This window comes from Bactrocera dorsalis, chromosome 5 (genome assembly GCF_023373825.1).
Source record: "Bactrocera dorsalis isolate Fly_Bdor chromosome 5, ASM2337382v1, whole genome shotgun sequence".
Lineage (NCBI taxonomy): Eukaryota > Metazoa > Arthropoda > Insecta > Diptera > Tephritidae > Bactrocera > Bactrocera dorsalis.
Window position 1 is genome coordinate 2,945,604 of NC_064307.1, and position 14,714 is coordinate 2,960,317.

At 33.9% G+C, this 14,714-nt stretch overlaps 6 protein-coding genes and 1 long non-coding RNA gene across 8 annotated transcripts; 3 read left to right on the forward strand and 4 right to left on the reverse strand.

Moving 5' to 3' along the window:
• Positions 1–1,136: 1,136 nt before the first annotated feature.
• LOC105232693 (uncharacterized) lies at positions 1,137–2,441 on the reverse strand. Its single transcript, XM_011214475.4, has 3 exons — positions 1,720–2,441; positions 1,401–1,625; positions 1,137–1,312 (listed from the first exon to the last, which is right to left on the reverse strand). The coding sequence occupies exons 1-3, from the start codon at positions 1,757–1,759 to the stop codon at positions 1,212–1,214; spliced, it is 366 nt and encodes a 121-aa protein (XP_011212777.2). The 5' UTR covers positions 1,760–2,441; the 3' UTR covers positions 1,137–1,211.
• A 113-nt stretch (positions 2,442–2,554) lies between these two features.
• Positions 2,555–3,129, forward strand: LOC125778657 (uncharacterized). The gene is made up of 2 exons (XR_007422848.1): positions 2,555–2,681; positions 2,741–3,129. It is a non-coding gene; the product is annotated as an uncharacterized LOC125778657 (long non-coding RNA).
• A 195-nt stretch (positions 3,130–3,324) lies between these two features.
• LOC105232692 (parkin coregulated gene protein homolog) lies at positions 3,325–5,637 on the reverse strand. The gene is made up of 6 exons (XM_011214474.4): positions 5,402–5,637; positions 5,242–5,312; positions 4,997–5,179; positions 4,746–4,936; positions 3,758–4,682; positions 3,325–3,690 (listed from the first exon to the last, which is right to left on the reverse strand). The coding sequence occupies exons 1-5, from the start codon at positions 5,453–5,455 to the stop codon at positions 4,417–4,419; spliced, it is 765 nt and encodes a 254-aa protein (XP_011212776.1). The 5' UTR covers positions 5,456–5,637; the 3' UTR covers positions 3,325–3,690; positions 3,758–4,416.
• Positions 5,638–5,827: 190 nt separating this feature from the next.
• Positions 5,828–7,419, forward strand: LOC105232690 (prostaglandin E synthase 2). Its single transcript, XM_029553068.2, has 3 exons — positions 5,828–6,697; positions 6,757–7,163; positions 7,225–7,419. Exons 1-3 carry the CDS (start codon positions 5,970–5,972, stop codon positions 7,311–7,313), a joined length of 1,224 nt encoding a protein of 407 aa, XP_029408928.1. The 5' UTR covers positions 5,828–5,969; the 3' UTR covers positions 7,314–7,419.
• LOC105232691 (uncharacterized) lies at positions 7,400–9,214 on the reverse strand. Of its 2 annotated transcripts, XM_049457525.1 has the most exons (3): positions 8,765–9,155; positions 8,606–8,678; positions 7,400–8,346 (listed from the first exon to the last, which is right to left on the reverse strand). In XM_049457525.1, the coding sequence occupies exons 1-3, from the start codon at positions 8,785–8,787 to the stop codon at positions 7,852–7,854; spliced, it is 591 nt and encodes a 196-aa protein (XP_049313482.1). In that variant the 5' UTR covers positions 8,788–9,155; the 3' UTR covers positions 7,400–7,851. The 2 variants fall into 2 exon arrangements, with proteins under 2 accessions (XP_049313482.1, XP_011212775.3); XM_011214473.4 differs by lacking the exon at positions 8,606–8,678 and having other exon boundaries at positions 8,765–9,214.
• Positions 9,215–9,497: 283 nt separating this feature from the next.
• LOC105232688 (proteasome subunit beta type-1) lies at positions 9,498–10,416 on the forward strand. Its single transcript, XM_011214468.3, has 2 exons — positions 9,498–9,687; positions 9,742–10,416. Exons 1-2 carry the CDS (start codon positions 9,605–9,607, stop codon positions 10,352–10,354), a joined length of 696 nt encoding a protein of 231 aa, XP_011212770.1. The 5' UTR covers positions 9,498–9,604; the 3' UTR covers positions 10,355–10,416.
• Positions 10,417–10,839: 423 nt separating this feature from the next.
• On the reverse strand, positions 10,840–13,662 carry LOC105232687 (protein Mo25). Its single transcript, XM_011214467.4, has one exon. The coding sequence runs from the start codon at positions 13,165–13,167 to the stop codon at positions 12,145–12,147; it is 1,023 nt and encodes a 340-aa protein (XP_011212769.1). The 5' UTR covers positions 13,168–13,662; the 3' UTR covers positions 10,840–12,144.
• Positions 13,663–14,714: the final 1,052 nt, after the last annotated feature.

Genomic DNA, 14,714 nt, shown 5'->3' on the forward strand with positions numbered 1-14,714 from the left:
TCCAACCAGTTTGCTAAAATACCTGAAAGTGTGAGCTCCCAAGTGTTTAAACCTAAATCTCGCCAACTTGGACGAACAAGAATGAAGTACTGAGCTGTTCCCACCTCGCCTTCTTCCATACAGCTTCTGCAGCTGGCTTGGCGTTGGCATGAACAAGGGCGTGTTGGAAACCCCACAAGTAGGGAGAGATTAGTATTTTTGAAGAAAAAGAGCTCATGGGACCTCTTACAATCAATTTTGAGTCTAAAAGATTTTGCGCAGCGCATGAACTATCAACGGTCAAGTTGTCCAGTAGTAGAGCACAGGAGGGAGGTAAGCCCCGACCCGTTCCGTTGCTACCGATAGTGGGCCTCAGCTTTTCAGATGCCAGCGTTTCCGCTGCGGCCTGGCACCCATACTAATCTGATCACAAAGTGATTACTTTAATAACGAGGTTAGGCATTCCTAAACCGCCCTTGAACGCACGGATAGTCACTTCTCTGAAAGTAGCTGCACTCTGGAGCACTAATTCCACTGCTATTAACGTCAGCAACACAGACTAGAAAAACAATGTAATGGTCAGGAAGCCTGAATCATATATTATAGACAGTTTCTGGTAATATACCCCTCCACCAACCTTCCCCCAAGTTTTGATTCGTCCGCAAAAAAGCGCACTGTCCCTCTCCCGTTTAAATTGACCAGTCCCAGTCAATTTTGATCAGATCGTCAATCCCCGTTAAAATCCATTGGGAACTGTTCTATAATACAGCAACAACAAACATATAGTGGAACTCGCCTAAAAAGTAAGTTGGAATAAAGTTAGCCGATAACAATAAAATATATATTACACGTACCGTTATTGTGCGTCACACTCTAGAATCGAGTGATTATTACAACTAAAATTAAATAAAAGTAATAATAAGTGTAGAAGTAGAATGAAGAGAAAAATTTAAAATGTAACGGGTTTTTGTTGACGTCTATTTTTGAAATACGGCAACACTTGTTGGTTTTCCTACGTGAAATACAACAACACCAGTGCAAATATCAATTTAAGATAAGCTATAAGCAGCTATCATCGACGTTCAAGATAAATATAGTCAAGAACGTCCGTTTATTTATTCCTATGTACATAATTATTTACATACATACACACTTTTTATATTTAATGCGTACATATGTCAGTCATCATAATTAATCGGTTTTCTCTTATCACTTGTTTGAAAATTTTCAAATTAAGCTTTTTCATATCCAAAGAATATCGTCCACCGCTCGTAACCCTCTTCACACAGGAAAGTGTCCATTGAGCAATAATCATTGCTGTAATCTGTGTATTCTACAATGTTTTTTTTTTACGATTAGATAAAATACACACACATGCACATAATTAGAAACCATTCATTCACAACTTTTGGGTTACTTACTCATGCCAGCCACACACTCTGCTATCTTCAAATGGCATTTCGATGCATATTTCCGTATGCAACCAGCACCGTCATCATAACGACATAACGGTATAGTAGTTTCATTTATCTTACAATTACTCTCAAGATCACATTTTCCTGTCACACTTGGAGGACCATTAACTATAGCAGGTTTTGGCTTCTTCTCAGCAACGCTGGCACTCTCCGCAAAATTCGCAAAACAGCCTTTTCAATTTTCAAAATAATTGTTTGGATATTAAACGCGTACATATGTATGTATATGTGTATGTAAAGAGATATGGTAAACAGTTTTACTCACACATTAGTAATAAACAAAGCCCGAGTTTAACGGTAAGCATGTTTTAAATAATGATAACGTATATTTCTGTGGACGGTTGAAGAGGAACTAACTTCTTAAGCTAATTAATTTAAAGTACATACATGCCTATAATTTGTTCGCATTATCAGTAGACACTGGCAAAAATATTTTGTTACTGGCTTTTGTGTTTATAAACACTATTTTTTGCTCACTTACCATACTTTAAAAATTAGAATAAAACTTAGAAGGAAACAACAAAGATATATATGTAAATAAACATGGACTATTCCTTCAATTTTCTGGCTTTCGATGTGAAATTTTGCACACATTCTTTTCCCCCCAAGAAATGTTTTTGTCGGAGCCGCCGATATCGGACCTCTATAGCATATAGTTGTCATACAAACTGATCGATCAAGTCAAGTAGGAAAACTTTTTTATTTGATTAAATACAATATCTTCACAAATTTTCATATAAATTATTACCCAAAGTAACACCAAATTCTACGAATGAATTGTTCATATCGAACCACTAGATTATATAGATGTCATACAAACTGACCGCTCAAAATCAAGTCTTTGTATGAAATACTTTTTGGCATAAAAACGATTAAAATGTTTGCCTATTAAATTTTCAGATTTAGTTAAGCTTGAGAAATTCAGCATATTTTAGCTTCAAAGCAGTCGAAGTTAACATTTCTTCTTGATTTTAATACTTTTTTGTATGTATGACTTATTAGAGACCATATTTTTCGCTGTGCAGGTTTTTTTATTTATTTATTTCCGCATTTTTATCACAAAAACCGCTCACCGCTGAGTTTGCACAGAGTATAGCGTACAAACACAGGTGTGCATATACAAATGTAAACTCCAGTCACGAACAGCAACAAATAGATCGTAGTTTCATAACGTTACGCTTTCAAATTAATATTACTGCTGAAATTGTGTAATAAACAGCTTAAAAAGTAAAAAGAGATATTTTAAAAACATTTTTAGCTATTCATATATAATTATATATTTTCAGTAGATTAATCCTTCCATTCCATTTGTGAACAATTACTAGAAATTCAACTTGAAACTTGCTTGCCACAACTCCAATTAGGTGCTACACATAAAGGCAGAATTTTCACAGTATGCTTGAGAATACACCGCGTACTCTATTAATAAAAGTGAAATTTAAAATATTAAATAACACAATAACAATTGAGTTGTGAACCTCTTTGGTTTTGGCATTCTTCATACTTCAGATGGCATAAGGAGTCAAAATATTTAAAACACACAAGTTCCCGATCGAGTGCACATATAGCATTTTGACTCTCCGGAACACAGTCAAACACATCGCCACAATCCGTTGATGGAATGCATTCAACAACCACTAAATATTAACATTTGAATTAAATTTATTTATGTAAATACTACAGAATTTTACTTACAATTCAATGTCTGTCCGTGTAAAAATATTAATAAGAATGCTAAGCGCATGTTTAATTTGGGAGTTGTGTAGGCGCAAGTGCTGCTAAAACACTGTCGCCGCAGTTGACTTTTTAGACAAGTTTAACTAAATACGAACCTGCAGACTCTCGGGTAGTGTTACAATATGTTTAGAAGTTGGTGGGAATGTTTATAATATATTTGAAATTTTTTATCTGAACATTCATGAAAATGAAATTTTCACGCTACTGTAATATAATTAACTTACATATATGTGCATGTGTCATATTGTATATATTGAGTAGGGGTTTTAACTGCTTTGCTGTTTAAAATATAAAACGAAACTCGTAAATATTGCATGACACTCTATCAGCAAATAAATCTTACTATCTTAATTACATTGTGTACTCATATACTAAATTAATGTTTCTAAGTTAGAAATATTTGCACATGATGATAGAATCAACGTCGCTTCTTTTTATCCTGTTTTCGTAACTTGTGCAATCGCCGCATATTTCCCATTTCGCCGTTGAATTTGTAATCCTTTAAGAGATATTAAAACAAATCGTATTTCAGATTCAGGTTGCCATTATAATATGTTACAACAAACCTCGTTTCCATCTTCGCCATTCGATCCTTCACTAGCAGCAGGGAGCAAAATCGATGCCGCAATACAGATGAGCTGAAATATTGCGCCTAGAAATAATCCATAACGTAGCAGCGCACTAAAGAGATCGTCACTGTTATATCTGTCCAACCTCAAGCCATTTTCAAAAAGGGCCCCCATAATTTCTATATATAATTAATGCTATTTTTTGTATCGATGAAATGTTTACAAAATTCCCCGTTTGTTTATTTTTTATGATGCGTCTGCTTCTTCTTTTCCAATCACTTGCAAATCAGTCACAATAACGTTTATGAACTCTAACAAATCATCAAAGTAAAATTGTCAGCAACTAACATGGACATGTATGTAGTGGTATATCAAATTTGTGAAATTGCCAACATTATATTCTAACGGTTATAAATTTTGAATTTATTTTTTCTCATATAGGAAAGGTATTCATGACAATAAGCGCTCTAAATGTTTATATATAAAATATAATGTCGCGCTAGATATGTATTTAACTGTTCAGAAGTAAGCAAATATATAAGCCATTAATAAAATATAAAATACAAAATATTATTTTATAAATGGCTTAATTTCTTACTATTTCGTAACCTACATTATTTTACTATAAAAATCTAACTCTAATTATATTTTATGCTTTAAGCAGCAGGTTTTTCTGCCGACGGCTCACATATGGGATGGGTGCTACTCTCATAAGTTGGAATCATATACTTTATGTTGATAAATGCATTGGGCCCTCCACATGTTTCAAGCAAAGAGAGTGTATCTTCGATAACATCGCCGATGCGACGACTACGATCAGGATCAACACCAGAACCGAGGTTAACATTAATGTTCTTATATAAATTACATACGGCCAACAGCTGTCGGTAGTATGGTACGAGAGCTTGTCCAACGCAAGGCCCTAATGTAAAATACATTGGATGCAATTCTTTCAATTTCAATGCAATCATGTTTTTTTACATACCAACCAGAACCATAGTTTGCAAGACTTTCAGCGCTGATATTATTATTCGCTTATCACGAGTGTTGAATGCTCTTTTGAACGGAAGTATCAGTTTGGGCAGAACTGGTAAAATTTTATGCGGCGCTTTAAGGATTAAATCCATTGCAGCTTCTTGCGCAAGTGAACGTATGTCAATGTCAGTATCCGCGAGACTGGAATTAGGGAAAAATAAAACATTGAGGATATCATCTTGATGATATATTTACTCGTACCCATCCACAAATATTGGCAAATAATAGCAATAGTCAAGTTCCTTTGGTTCACAAAACCATTTCACTGTTCCTGAAATACCCTTTCCACTCCCTTTAATTCTTTTAGCTACCGGGATGTCACCACGCCGAAAATACATTTTAAAGAGTGTTTCCTTTACAGGCCGCTTCTTGTATATATAAATTCTACGAAGATTCGAATTAAACTTAAACAAAAGTGTTCAAAATTTCAATCGATTGAAACTCACTTTGGTGGAGGTTCAACAATCGTGTTCTTCTGCAATGCTTGATAAGTAAAGGCCGGAACAGTACGTATAGGCTGTTAAATGAAATTTTAAACATATACATACATATATGTATAAGTGTGTTCCTTTTTTCTGGATATGTCTTATAAGTTTTAATTCGTACCAAATTTTTCCTTTGTAATAAATAATTGCGACATTCCTTTCCTGTTATGTGCATTATTTAATCGTGTCCTTAGTATATTGGAGTAAGAAACTGTCCGTCGGATATTTACTCAAATTATCCTGCTATATGTATTTTCACGCTGAAATTAAATAAAAATGCCAAAAATTTGAATGAAAAATTTATATGCAATTGCTTCAGAACTTTCTTCACAAAAAACTTTTTACTCAAAACTGGAATATTATACAGTTTATTGGAATGAACGAAACTTTAATGGAAATACATTTTGTGGAAAATTTATTTAACTTTCAGAATAAATTCAAAACAAAACAGAACAAAAAATTAGCGATATGAAAGTAAAATTTCCCGTAATGGTGAATAAAACGCTTTAAATGACAATAGTTGAAGTGGCATCTCCCATTGTCCATATCAGCTGACAATCAAGAGGGTTATTTCTAGATTTGTGCTTATCAAAAGAAAAGTATTCCACTTAAAAGATTTTCGACCGGTATTAAGTAACATATTAAATTTTAATTAATCTCAAATAATAGTGTTTAACTGAAAAACAGTAATGTCAACTTTGCGAATCGGAATAAGTCGACGAATTGCAGCAGGCATTGTAGGCCGGTCTATTGAGTGCAATGTGTCGCCCGCGTACGGATCAATCGGTGCACAGTGCAGACGTTATGCATCACAGGTTACTCCAAAAAGAAATGGTACAAGCACCTTTAAGTTAGCACTTATTGGAGCAGGCATTGGAGCCGCTTCAGGTACAGCATATTCTGTATATGGAAATTGGAAAGATAAAAGTTCTCACATGGAGCACCAACGTATTCCACCCAAAATTCTAAAAGAACTACCAGATGTTAAAATAACTAAGCGATTCATTAACCCGAATGATAAATCAAATTTAAACATAATACTTTTTCAATATCAAACGTGTCCCTTCTGTTGCAAAGTGCGAGCTTTTCTTGATTTCATGGGTATATCGTACTCTGTGGTCGAGGTTGATGCAGTACTGCGACAAGACATAAAATGGTCCGAACAAAAGAAAGTGCCTATGATTTTGGTTGAGCAAGGCGATGGACGTTACATACAGATGTCGGACTCAAGCGCAATTATCTCTCTCTTGGCATCATACTTAAATGACAAGGAAACTGATATAGGCGAGTTAGCCAAGTTTTATCCCATGATATCATATTTCGATGACGACGACAAGAAACGCTTAGATATAATGAACAAATACTTCCTTATGTATCAAGATAAGACACCAAAACATGCAACTCGAGAAATTCAGGAGTGAGTATGCCATTCCATTCAAAATAATTAAAACTTTTTATTATTTGTCAACGCTTCAGGAACGAACGGAAATGGCGTACGTGGGCGGATTCACATCTTGTGCATCTTATCTCACCCAACTGCTACCGCACTTTGAGCGAAGCACGTGAAACATTTGAGTGGTTTTCGAAGGCAGGCGAATGGGATATTTACTTCCCCAAATGGGAACGTGATCTAATGGTGAATGTGGGTGCATTTGCTATGTGGGGTATAAGTAAAATAATAAAACGACGACATGGGTTGTCAGATGATGTACGCTCGCATATATATGATGCACTTGATAAATGGACCGGAGAACTTGAAAAAAAGAAAAAGAAATTTATGGGAGGTGACCGTCCAAATTTAGCTGATCTATCAGTTTTTGGTGTACTTAATAGCATGGAAGGTTGTGAAACTTTTGGAGATTGCATGAAAAATACTAACATTGGTAAGGCAAATATAAACACGAGTTATTTATTTAAAGACTTAAAATTCGATTTTATCTCTAGGTGTATGGTACAACAACGTAAAGGAAATGGTCGACCGGAATCGTGGCAATTTGGTTAGACGAGCAGATTTAGTTCCGCTTAAAGCTTAATGACCTAAAGGATATTTTAAACGTTGTATCATATATTTATTGAAATAACCAAAGTGATTAAGCACTAATTTAAAAGCTTTAATAAATTATTATAATAATGTTATAATTTTTATTTTATTATATATAGGTGTTAATAATGGTATATAAACCTTCCTCAATTTTTTATCATGCATACATAATCTAGTAGTTCACAAACCATTAAAGTTTATAAGTAAAATCGTGTTTGATGTTATCCCGGTTATATGATCTAAAATACTATTTTAAGCGGAATATACACGTGCAGACTTGTATGCATACCGAGTTGCAAGTAAGTTCACTATACACTTTCGCGCTACTTGTAATTTCGGTGTGTAAGGCAAAAAAACGAAAGCAACGCTTTTGGTGCGAAAAATTTTATAAAGAACGCAAAACATATTCAAACGAAAATTATTTTTATAAACAAGAAACTTAATTTTTTGTCATTATTTTTCTAATTAATTATGGTAGAAAAATTGCAGTATTAAATTAAAAAAAAGAAACAGATACATTTAAATTAAATCTACTCATACTGGGAGTCTCTAGAAAGTTCATTAGAAGATGAAGCTGGGGATTTTATACTACTACTAGCTGATTCCTCAAACACTGATTGAGAACAATCAATTCGATTCGCATTGCTTTTTGGTATAAGTATTTGTGGCGCTGGAGTTATAGCTGTTGGATAAACATCTGTTGGGGATCCTGAAGAGGCGTATGGAGTCGAAACACGAGCTATTGTGAATGTTCTTGGATCTCTTTGCACCACATTTATCTGAACGGAATTCAAATCTAGGTTTCCCAACTGTCCATGTACCAATATCTCGTCTATAGCTCGTTTAGCGTATATTTGCTGTTCCGCAGATAATTTCCTAAATAAAACTGCCCATGATTCACTAAATACGTCAGCATCATCGCGTATAGGTTTTGCTTTTTTTGCTTGTTCGAGGTGTTCTTTTGCCTTTTCAAGAAACTTTGAATTATTGTCAGATTTCTTTCGTTTTTTACTATGCGAATGAGCCTGGAAATAAAGGAAAAACTAAAATTATGTTTGCACTTCAGATTCCAAAAACAAAAAACAAAATCCATCGCTAACACTTTCGGAATATTATGCAGTCGCTTTCGTATTCTTGCAAACAGAATAAATCTAAAGTATCTAAAATAATTAGTTTTAGCATGTTCTTATATTCATAATTTCTTGTCACGGAAAATTGGCTTGCTGTATATAAGTGACAGCATAGATTTACAAAATGTTAACACAAACAATGTACAAAACGCACATTTGCAAAGTACTTGTGAACTTTCAAAACTAAGAGCCATTCAAGGAGGAAGTTCGACAAATGTAGCGAAACACTGAAAATATGTAAAAATAAATATTCATACATATGTATGAATGTATACATATATGTATATAATTATTTTCAATAAATTTTACTCACCGTATTTTTAAAATCGGGGTCATCCGGCGTACTTATTCCTGTCGTTGTAACTTCGTTTTCTCGAAGGAAGTCTAGGTGGTGAAAGTACCAAAGCGTTGGCTCATATATGTCTTCTCCACCAGCACCAGACTTTTCAGTTTTTTTAATTTTGTACAATTCTCTCCTGTAGCAACTTCGCATGCCATTAACGCGTTTTTTTACTGTATCAATTGTGGCATCCTTATCAATTTTTTTTAATTTGTTTGCAAGTCTTTGCCAACTCTCTGTTCTTTTTAGTTTATTTTTGTTAAAATCATTTTTTATTTCCCATAGCACTTTTTCTTCTCTAAAGGCTTCAATAAATTTTATCCAAAATTCATTTTTTGTAATAGTCATTGTGACACGCGCACAACCTTTCACTTCAATATTTTCAACAAGTATGAGATCGGTATGCATACCGAACTACATGTTGCTACCCGTCGCAACCACAAGCAAAAAAATTGAAAGATTTCAATTTTGTTCATACTTGTATGCATACATAGAATTTGGTTCACGATGCGACGGTATGCAATACTTGACATGTAGCACAGACATGTCTGCACGTGTATATCCTGCTTTAAGTACAAACATAAATATTTTAATTTAATAAATTATTTATAAGAAATAATAGTCTGAAATTAAATAATTTATACTTAGACATGTGGCAGCACTATATTTTCATAGTGGCAGCCCTTTTTAAAACTGTCAAACAAAAATGTTAATTGTCATTCAATAGACAACACAAGGAGGAATTTCTGCAAATCACTTGCTCGATTTATCATTTTAGTAATTTTGCTGGGAAAAATATTACATTAAATAAAAATGCATAAAATTCAATCGTTTCCTGAGTATCAAGTTCCCGGTGCACAGCATCAAGATTTCTCACCTTACGAATCAAATGGAGGGTAAGTTTTTAAATAATTTCATGTAATACATTTTCTGAGCAAAGTTATTTACAGATCCATTGTGGCTATTGCCGGTGAAGATTACGTTGTAATTGCTGCAGATACACGTTTGAGCAGTGGCTACACTATTCACACTCGAAAACAAAACAAACTTTTCCAATTGTCGGAGAAAACTGTACTTGGTTCAACTGGGTGCTGGTGTGATACATTAGCGCTCACTAGTCTTGTTAATGCACGTATGCAAATGTATGAGCATCTACACTTGAAGACCATGTCAACAGAAGCAGTAGCACAGATGTTGTCGATACTTATGTACAACCGTCGCTTTTTCCCTTACTACGTTTCAAATGTATTGGCTGGACTTGACTCCGAAGGAAAGGGTGTTGTCTATTCATACGATCCGATTGGTCACTGCGAACGTACCACATATCGCGCAGGTGGTTCGGCCGGTACGTTGCTGCAACCAGTATTGGACAATCAAATTGGTGGAAAAGATAGAGACGTGAAAAACAAACCTAAAGTACCCCTGGAGAAGGCTAAGGAAGTAGCTAAAGATGCCTTTATTTCAGCAGCGGAACGTGATATATACACTGGTGATTCAGTAATATTGAAAGTCATCACAAAAGATGGAATTACAGAAGAAGAGGTGCAACTGCGCAAGGATTAAATATGTATACAATAAACAACTTTTTTCTTTAAACATTCAAATAAATTTCGAATTTGAAAATATGTGTCATTGTTCTGCGATTTAGACACATAAAAGTTTATGTGCTAAAATATAGAAGTGTAGTTTTTAATGTCTCTTTCGTGTGTCTGATACCCTTGTTTCTTCATTGTAGCATTTTGGACTATAACAAGTAGTATAAACTGTAAACAGACATATTTTGTTTTAATCAATATTTATCAAAAGCTATTTACAGATAAAAATAATATTTTTCTCCATTTGTATATGTTAGTATATACACTTGTTTGCCCAAATACCAAAGATAAAACTATATATTTGTATGTAGTTGATGAGCACTTTTTACGTTTCCACTACTAGGTTTGGTCAATGCTATTCTTTATCATTTTTAATTATATTACGTGATTGCATATTATTCATATCGCATAGTTGCGTACAAATATAGGTAAATGTATAAAAATGCGTCAACATTTTAGGTTTTCTGCTAATCGCACATTTTATTTATGTTTTTTATTTAGTTTTTAATTTAAATTTTAGGCATAATTATATAAATAATTTTTCTTGTTTTATAATATTTTAATAGTAATAGTATATGCAAGTAAGGTTGTAATCATTATATACTACATTCAATTATGTATGCTTAGGTGTACGTACGTTGTATATTTGCATGCGTATGTATCGTGTGTTTTTTATTACAAATAATTTTTTCTTTATTATTCATCCGATTATGTTATTTGGGGAGGCAACATTCGTTCTCCGCATTTACCAGCTCTTCAACCGTATTATTTAACTCGAATCGTAAAAAGAAAGCAATTATATAACTTTTTCGCAGTTTATAACTAGTTTTATTTGAATTGCATTCCTAAACATAGTAAAATGAACAAACATACAAAATAACGACAAAGAACAAAAACAAAAGTGTCAATCGTAAGCCGCATTATAAAGTTGCTTTCACATATATGTATGTATGTAAGTCGTATTATGTTTTGTTTTTCTTTTATTTTATCATTATCCTATTTAATAATTTGATTTTATGTAGTCTGTTTTTGTCCTCGATTTATATTTCAATCAAGCCCAAAGTTTTATACTTAGAAGCTATTGCCTTTTCATTATTCTCATAAAATTTAAAACAGTTGAATATTATGCCAAAAACAATTTTTTTAAGGCAAGACAATAACGCGTTGGTAACAGCGTGTTGAAATATCTTATCTTAAAAAAATTTGGTTCCACCCTTAACACTTCCCAAACTATCGTTTCCAAATGCAGCAAATGGATGGGCTATTTTGCTTCAGCATTTAATGTTTTTAAATTTCCATAATTTCATTAAAAAAAAAAAAAATATTTGCAATTTTTCTGTAATCGGCTTTCATTCTCATTTCATTATTTTTCTTCTATTTCTGTTGCTGCGAAAATAATTTAAGAGTTGACTATATATTACTATTTCTTTAAATTATAACGCACACTGCTAGTACACAATTACTGCTGCCATGCAATCAATCATTCAGTTAATTTTAATTTTCACACAAGCCGACTGCATATATGTGAGCCATCTACCACAGCAAGTTGTTGAACGTAGTGATCGGATAAAACTGGCTTTCAGGACCTGCTGAGGCCTTAAGTTGGCAGAACGGATGGAGTTGGTAGCACCGATAATGATGGTAAAAGTGGTGATAGTAGCTTTGGGTTTGCTGAAGATGTTGGAAATTGTGTTGCAGATGTTTTACTTTATGCTGTACATATTGGTTGGCGATTCGTTTACGTAGCCTTCTATGCTACTAAGCTTCAGGCAGCGGCTTAAGCTCCTTTATCTGTTTAATCAGATATGCTTTTTCATCGTTAAACTGCTCATCTTCTGAACGATCCGTATGGAAATTGGTTAAAAAGTCAACCAATTTAGATTGGTTGCGTAGCAAGATATCTAATATAGGTTTCGGCTTATTTGGGTTTGCTACAAACACCTTAAAGACGTGGAAGGCCTCGAATTGTATATTACGGGACTTTTCTTTCAACATATTCATCATAAGTTTCAAATTTTCCGGCTCCGAAATGTAACGTGTCATCACGGTGAAATTGTGTCGATCAAGTAATAATTCACCTAATAACTTCAGACTTTGTCGTCTGGTAACATAGTTTTCCGAATTTAACAATCTTTGATAATGTTGCGTAAAGAACCTATCATAATTGGCCTCGAGGAATTCGGCACACAGTAGCTTGTGTCGTGTCAGCAATTCCTTGAAAGTGGAGAATGCATCTGACGCAATATCGAAGGTCGACACCTCTACATAGCGGAAGAACTTGAAAAACTCTTCTGAGTGCAGCATTATTTTTGCGAGTGCCTCATATCGGGCACACTCACGCAGCATTGTTCCAGAATTTAGTGCAATCTCTGGATGCGCATCCTCGTAGCCGGCCATTAACGTAAACAGTATTTCGGGCTTTGTACAGATGTACTCCACTGTGGGTGAACGTGTACCAATTTGTCGTCGCAGCACATTATTAAATATCAGTGCTACATGTTTTTTGCCTTCAAAATCGATACGATGCAGATTCTGTATTAAAAGCAACAATAAATTACTATTATACAGTTCCTGCGACAGCTGGGCGACTACATAATCCGCTGGTGGCTCCGAATCACTGCTACCGTAAAGCATATTTTTAATGGAGACAAGATTTTTGCTGACATCTTCTTGTGCTTTTTCTGCTTTACGATCACCACCCGTTTCTAGTGCATTGATTGCTTCCTTAAGCGACCGCACCAATTCAGCGGGGGTCTTTTGTGATTTTCCAAACAAGGGCATTACGTTGGCACTTTACTTTATTCACACCCGGTTTACCGCACACCTATTTTTTCGTACTGTCACACCAGACTGCTTCAATGTTAACGTTTGTTTAACGCACAAACTTTATTTGACTATGACTATCAATCTGCACTGCGGTTTTACTATCGCTGCCACACTGTTCCTGCGGTCGATGTGTCTTTTCGCTGTTGTTGTTGTTGTAGTCGGCTCGTTGCGTTCTGCGACTAATTGCTATTCGCTGCACCACTGCCGGAATAATCGTAGAATTCTTCGCAGGTTGGTTGTGTCCTTAGATTTGTTCTTTAGCAATGCAACTATAATGGATTTACTCGCCGTTCGTAATGTTTATCGGTTTAACCAGTTTTTTATTCTGTTAATTTTCTACTTTTGTCGTTCTTGGGTGTAGTTGAATAAAAGGAAAGTTTTCGTTTTTACTTTTCTTTTGACTTTTCTCTTTAGCCGTCCTTTTGAATGCTGCCAGCCCGTCGAAAGTTTGCAAATGTCAAAATATTCTTGACAGTGTGCTGCCATTTTGTATAATGAGTCATGGCGAAACGGAAATAAAATAAATTCAGAAATACGCCTACATGGACGGAAATAATATTAAAATACAGTTATAGATTCAACAGCATTTAAAATAATGAAGAATGATTCGTTAATTAATTGTTTAACTATAGTTTAAGAAAAGTTGTATAACATTTCAAATTAACAATATGTGTAAGTTTTTGTTTTCAAGATAGTCTCATCCATGTAATGACATTTCCAGCGAGGGATGTGTTTTTAAAGAACATTTTTTCCAATTAATTTCAAAGCGGGCTTTTAAGGGATTTGTCTTCAGACGAGGTCTTTCAATTAAACGGGATTTCAAGACTCTATTTGGAGAACATGAACTCTGAGGCTGATATGTTTCACTTAAGGATCATGCAAATAAAAGGTTTTGTTGTGTGGGGCTTACTAAGTATATTAAATAAATATACATATGTATATATACATGAGGAGTACTAGCTTTCCTCCGACTAGAGGCGCTTCGAATTATTCCGCGGTAGTAGCTGCTGGTTATCTGATGGTTTTTAATTCAATATATGGCTTGGAATACAATATATATTTCTAGGTAAGTATGCTAAATATTTCCCATTCAAATGAATAAAACACCGTTTCCATTTATTTTGGTATGTATGACAAAATTATTTCTTTTTTGCTTTATTTTACTGAACTTTTTAAATTATACTCATTGTCATGATCATTATAACATATACATAATACGATAAAATATGGTTTATACTTTGTTTTAGTTAATTATATTATTATTTCCAATAATGTAGAGAAATATTGCGAAACTTTTTTGTTTTCTTTTTTTTTTTTAAATATGTATATGTGTAGATAAGTTTTTGTGTAAATGTATCTATGTATGTATGTATATATGTATATGAATGTAATTATAGGTGTATATATGTATATGCGCATAAATTATTTTAAATTTTATCATAATTTTATAATATGTTTGCATATAATTATTAGATATCAATGAGATGTGTTTTTTTATTATA

What these genes read in the sequence shown, in the direction of transcription:
- LOC105232693 (XM_011214475.4), bottom strand. Translation starts at nt 1,759, where the DNA reads ATGCTTACCGTTAAACTCGGGCTTTGTTTATTACTAATGT. An exon ending in GCTTTGTTTATTACTAATGT is followed by an intron (nt 1,626 to 1,719) that starts GTGAGTAAAACT and finishes AAAATTGAAAAG; the next exon opens with GCTGTTTTGCGAATTTTGCG. An exon ending in AGAGTGTGTGGCTGGCATGA is followed by an intron (nt 1,313 to 1,400) that starts GTAAGTAACCCA and finishes AAAACATTGTAG; the next exon opens with AATACACAGATTACAGCAAT.
- LOC105232692 (XM_011214474.4), bottom strand. Translation starts at nt 5,455, where the DNA reads ATGCACATAACAGGAAAGGAATGTCGCAATTATTTATTACAAAGGAAA. An exon ending in ATTGTTGAACCTCCACCAAA is followed by an intron (nt 5,180 to 5,241) that starts GTGAGTTTCAAT and finishes GAATCTTCGTAG; the next exon opens with AATTTATATATACAAGAAGC. An exon ending in TTGCCAATATTTGTGGATGG is followed by an intron (nt 4,937 to 4,996) that starts GTACGAGTAAAT and finishes CCCTAATTCCAG; the next exon opens with TCTCGCGGATACTGACATTG.
- LOC105232690 (XM_029553068.2), top strand. Translation starts at nt 5,970, where the DNA reads ATGTCAACTTTGCGAATCGGAATAAGTCGACGAATTGCAGCAGGCATT. An exon ending in GCAACTCGAGAAATTCAGGA is followed by an intron (nt 6,698 to 6,756) that starts GTGAGTATGCCA and finishes TCAACGCTTCAG; the next exon opens with GAACGAACGGAAATGGCGTA. An exon ending in CATGAAAAATACTAACATTG is followed by an intron (nt 7,164 to 7,224) that starts GTAAGGCAAATA and finishes TTTTATCTCTAG; the next exon opens with GTGTATGGTACAACAACGTA.
- LOC105232691 (XM_011214473.4), bottom strand. Translation starts at nt 9,199, where the DNA reads ATGCATACCGATCTCATACTTGTTGAAAATATTGAAGTGAAAGGTTGT. An exon ending in ACCCCGATTTTAAAAATACG is followed by an intron (nt 8,347 to 8,764) that starts GTGAGTAAAATT and finishes CTTTATTTCCAG; the next exon opens with GCTCATTCGCATAGTAAAAA.
- LOC105232688 (XM_011214468.3), top strand. Translation starts at nt 9,605, where the DNA reads ATGCATAAAATTCAATCGTTTCCTGAGTATCAAGTTCCCGGTGCACAG. An exon ending in CCTTACGAATCAAATGGAGG is followed by an intron (nt 9,688 to 9,741) that starts GTAAGTTTTTAA and finishes AGTTATTTACAG; the next exon opens with ATCCATTGTGGCTATTGCCG.
- LOC105232687 (XM_011214467.4), bottom strand. Translation starts at nt 13,167, where the DNA reads ATGCCCTTGTTTGGAAAATCACAAAAGACCCCCGCTGAATTGGTGCGG.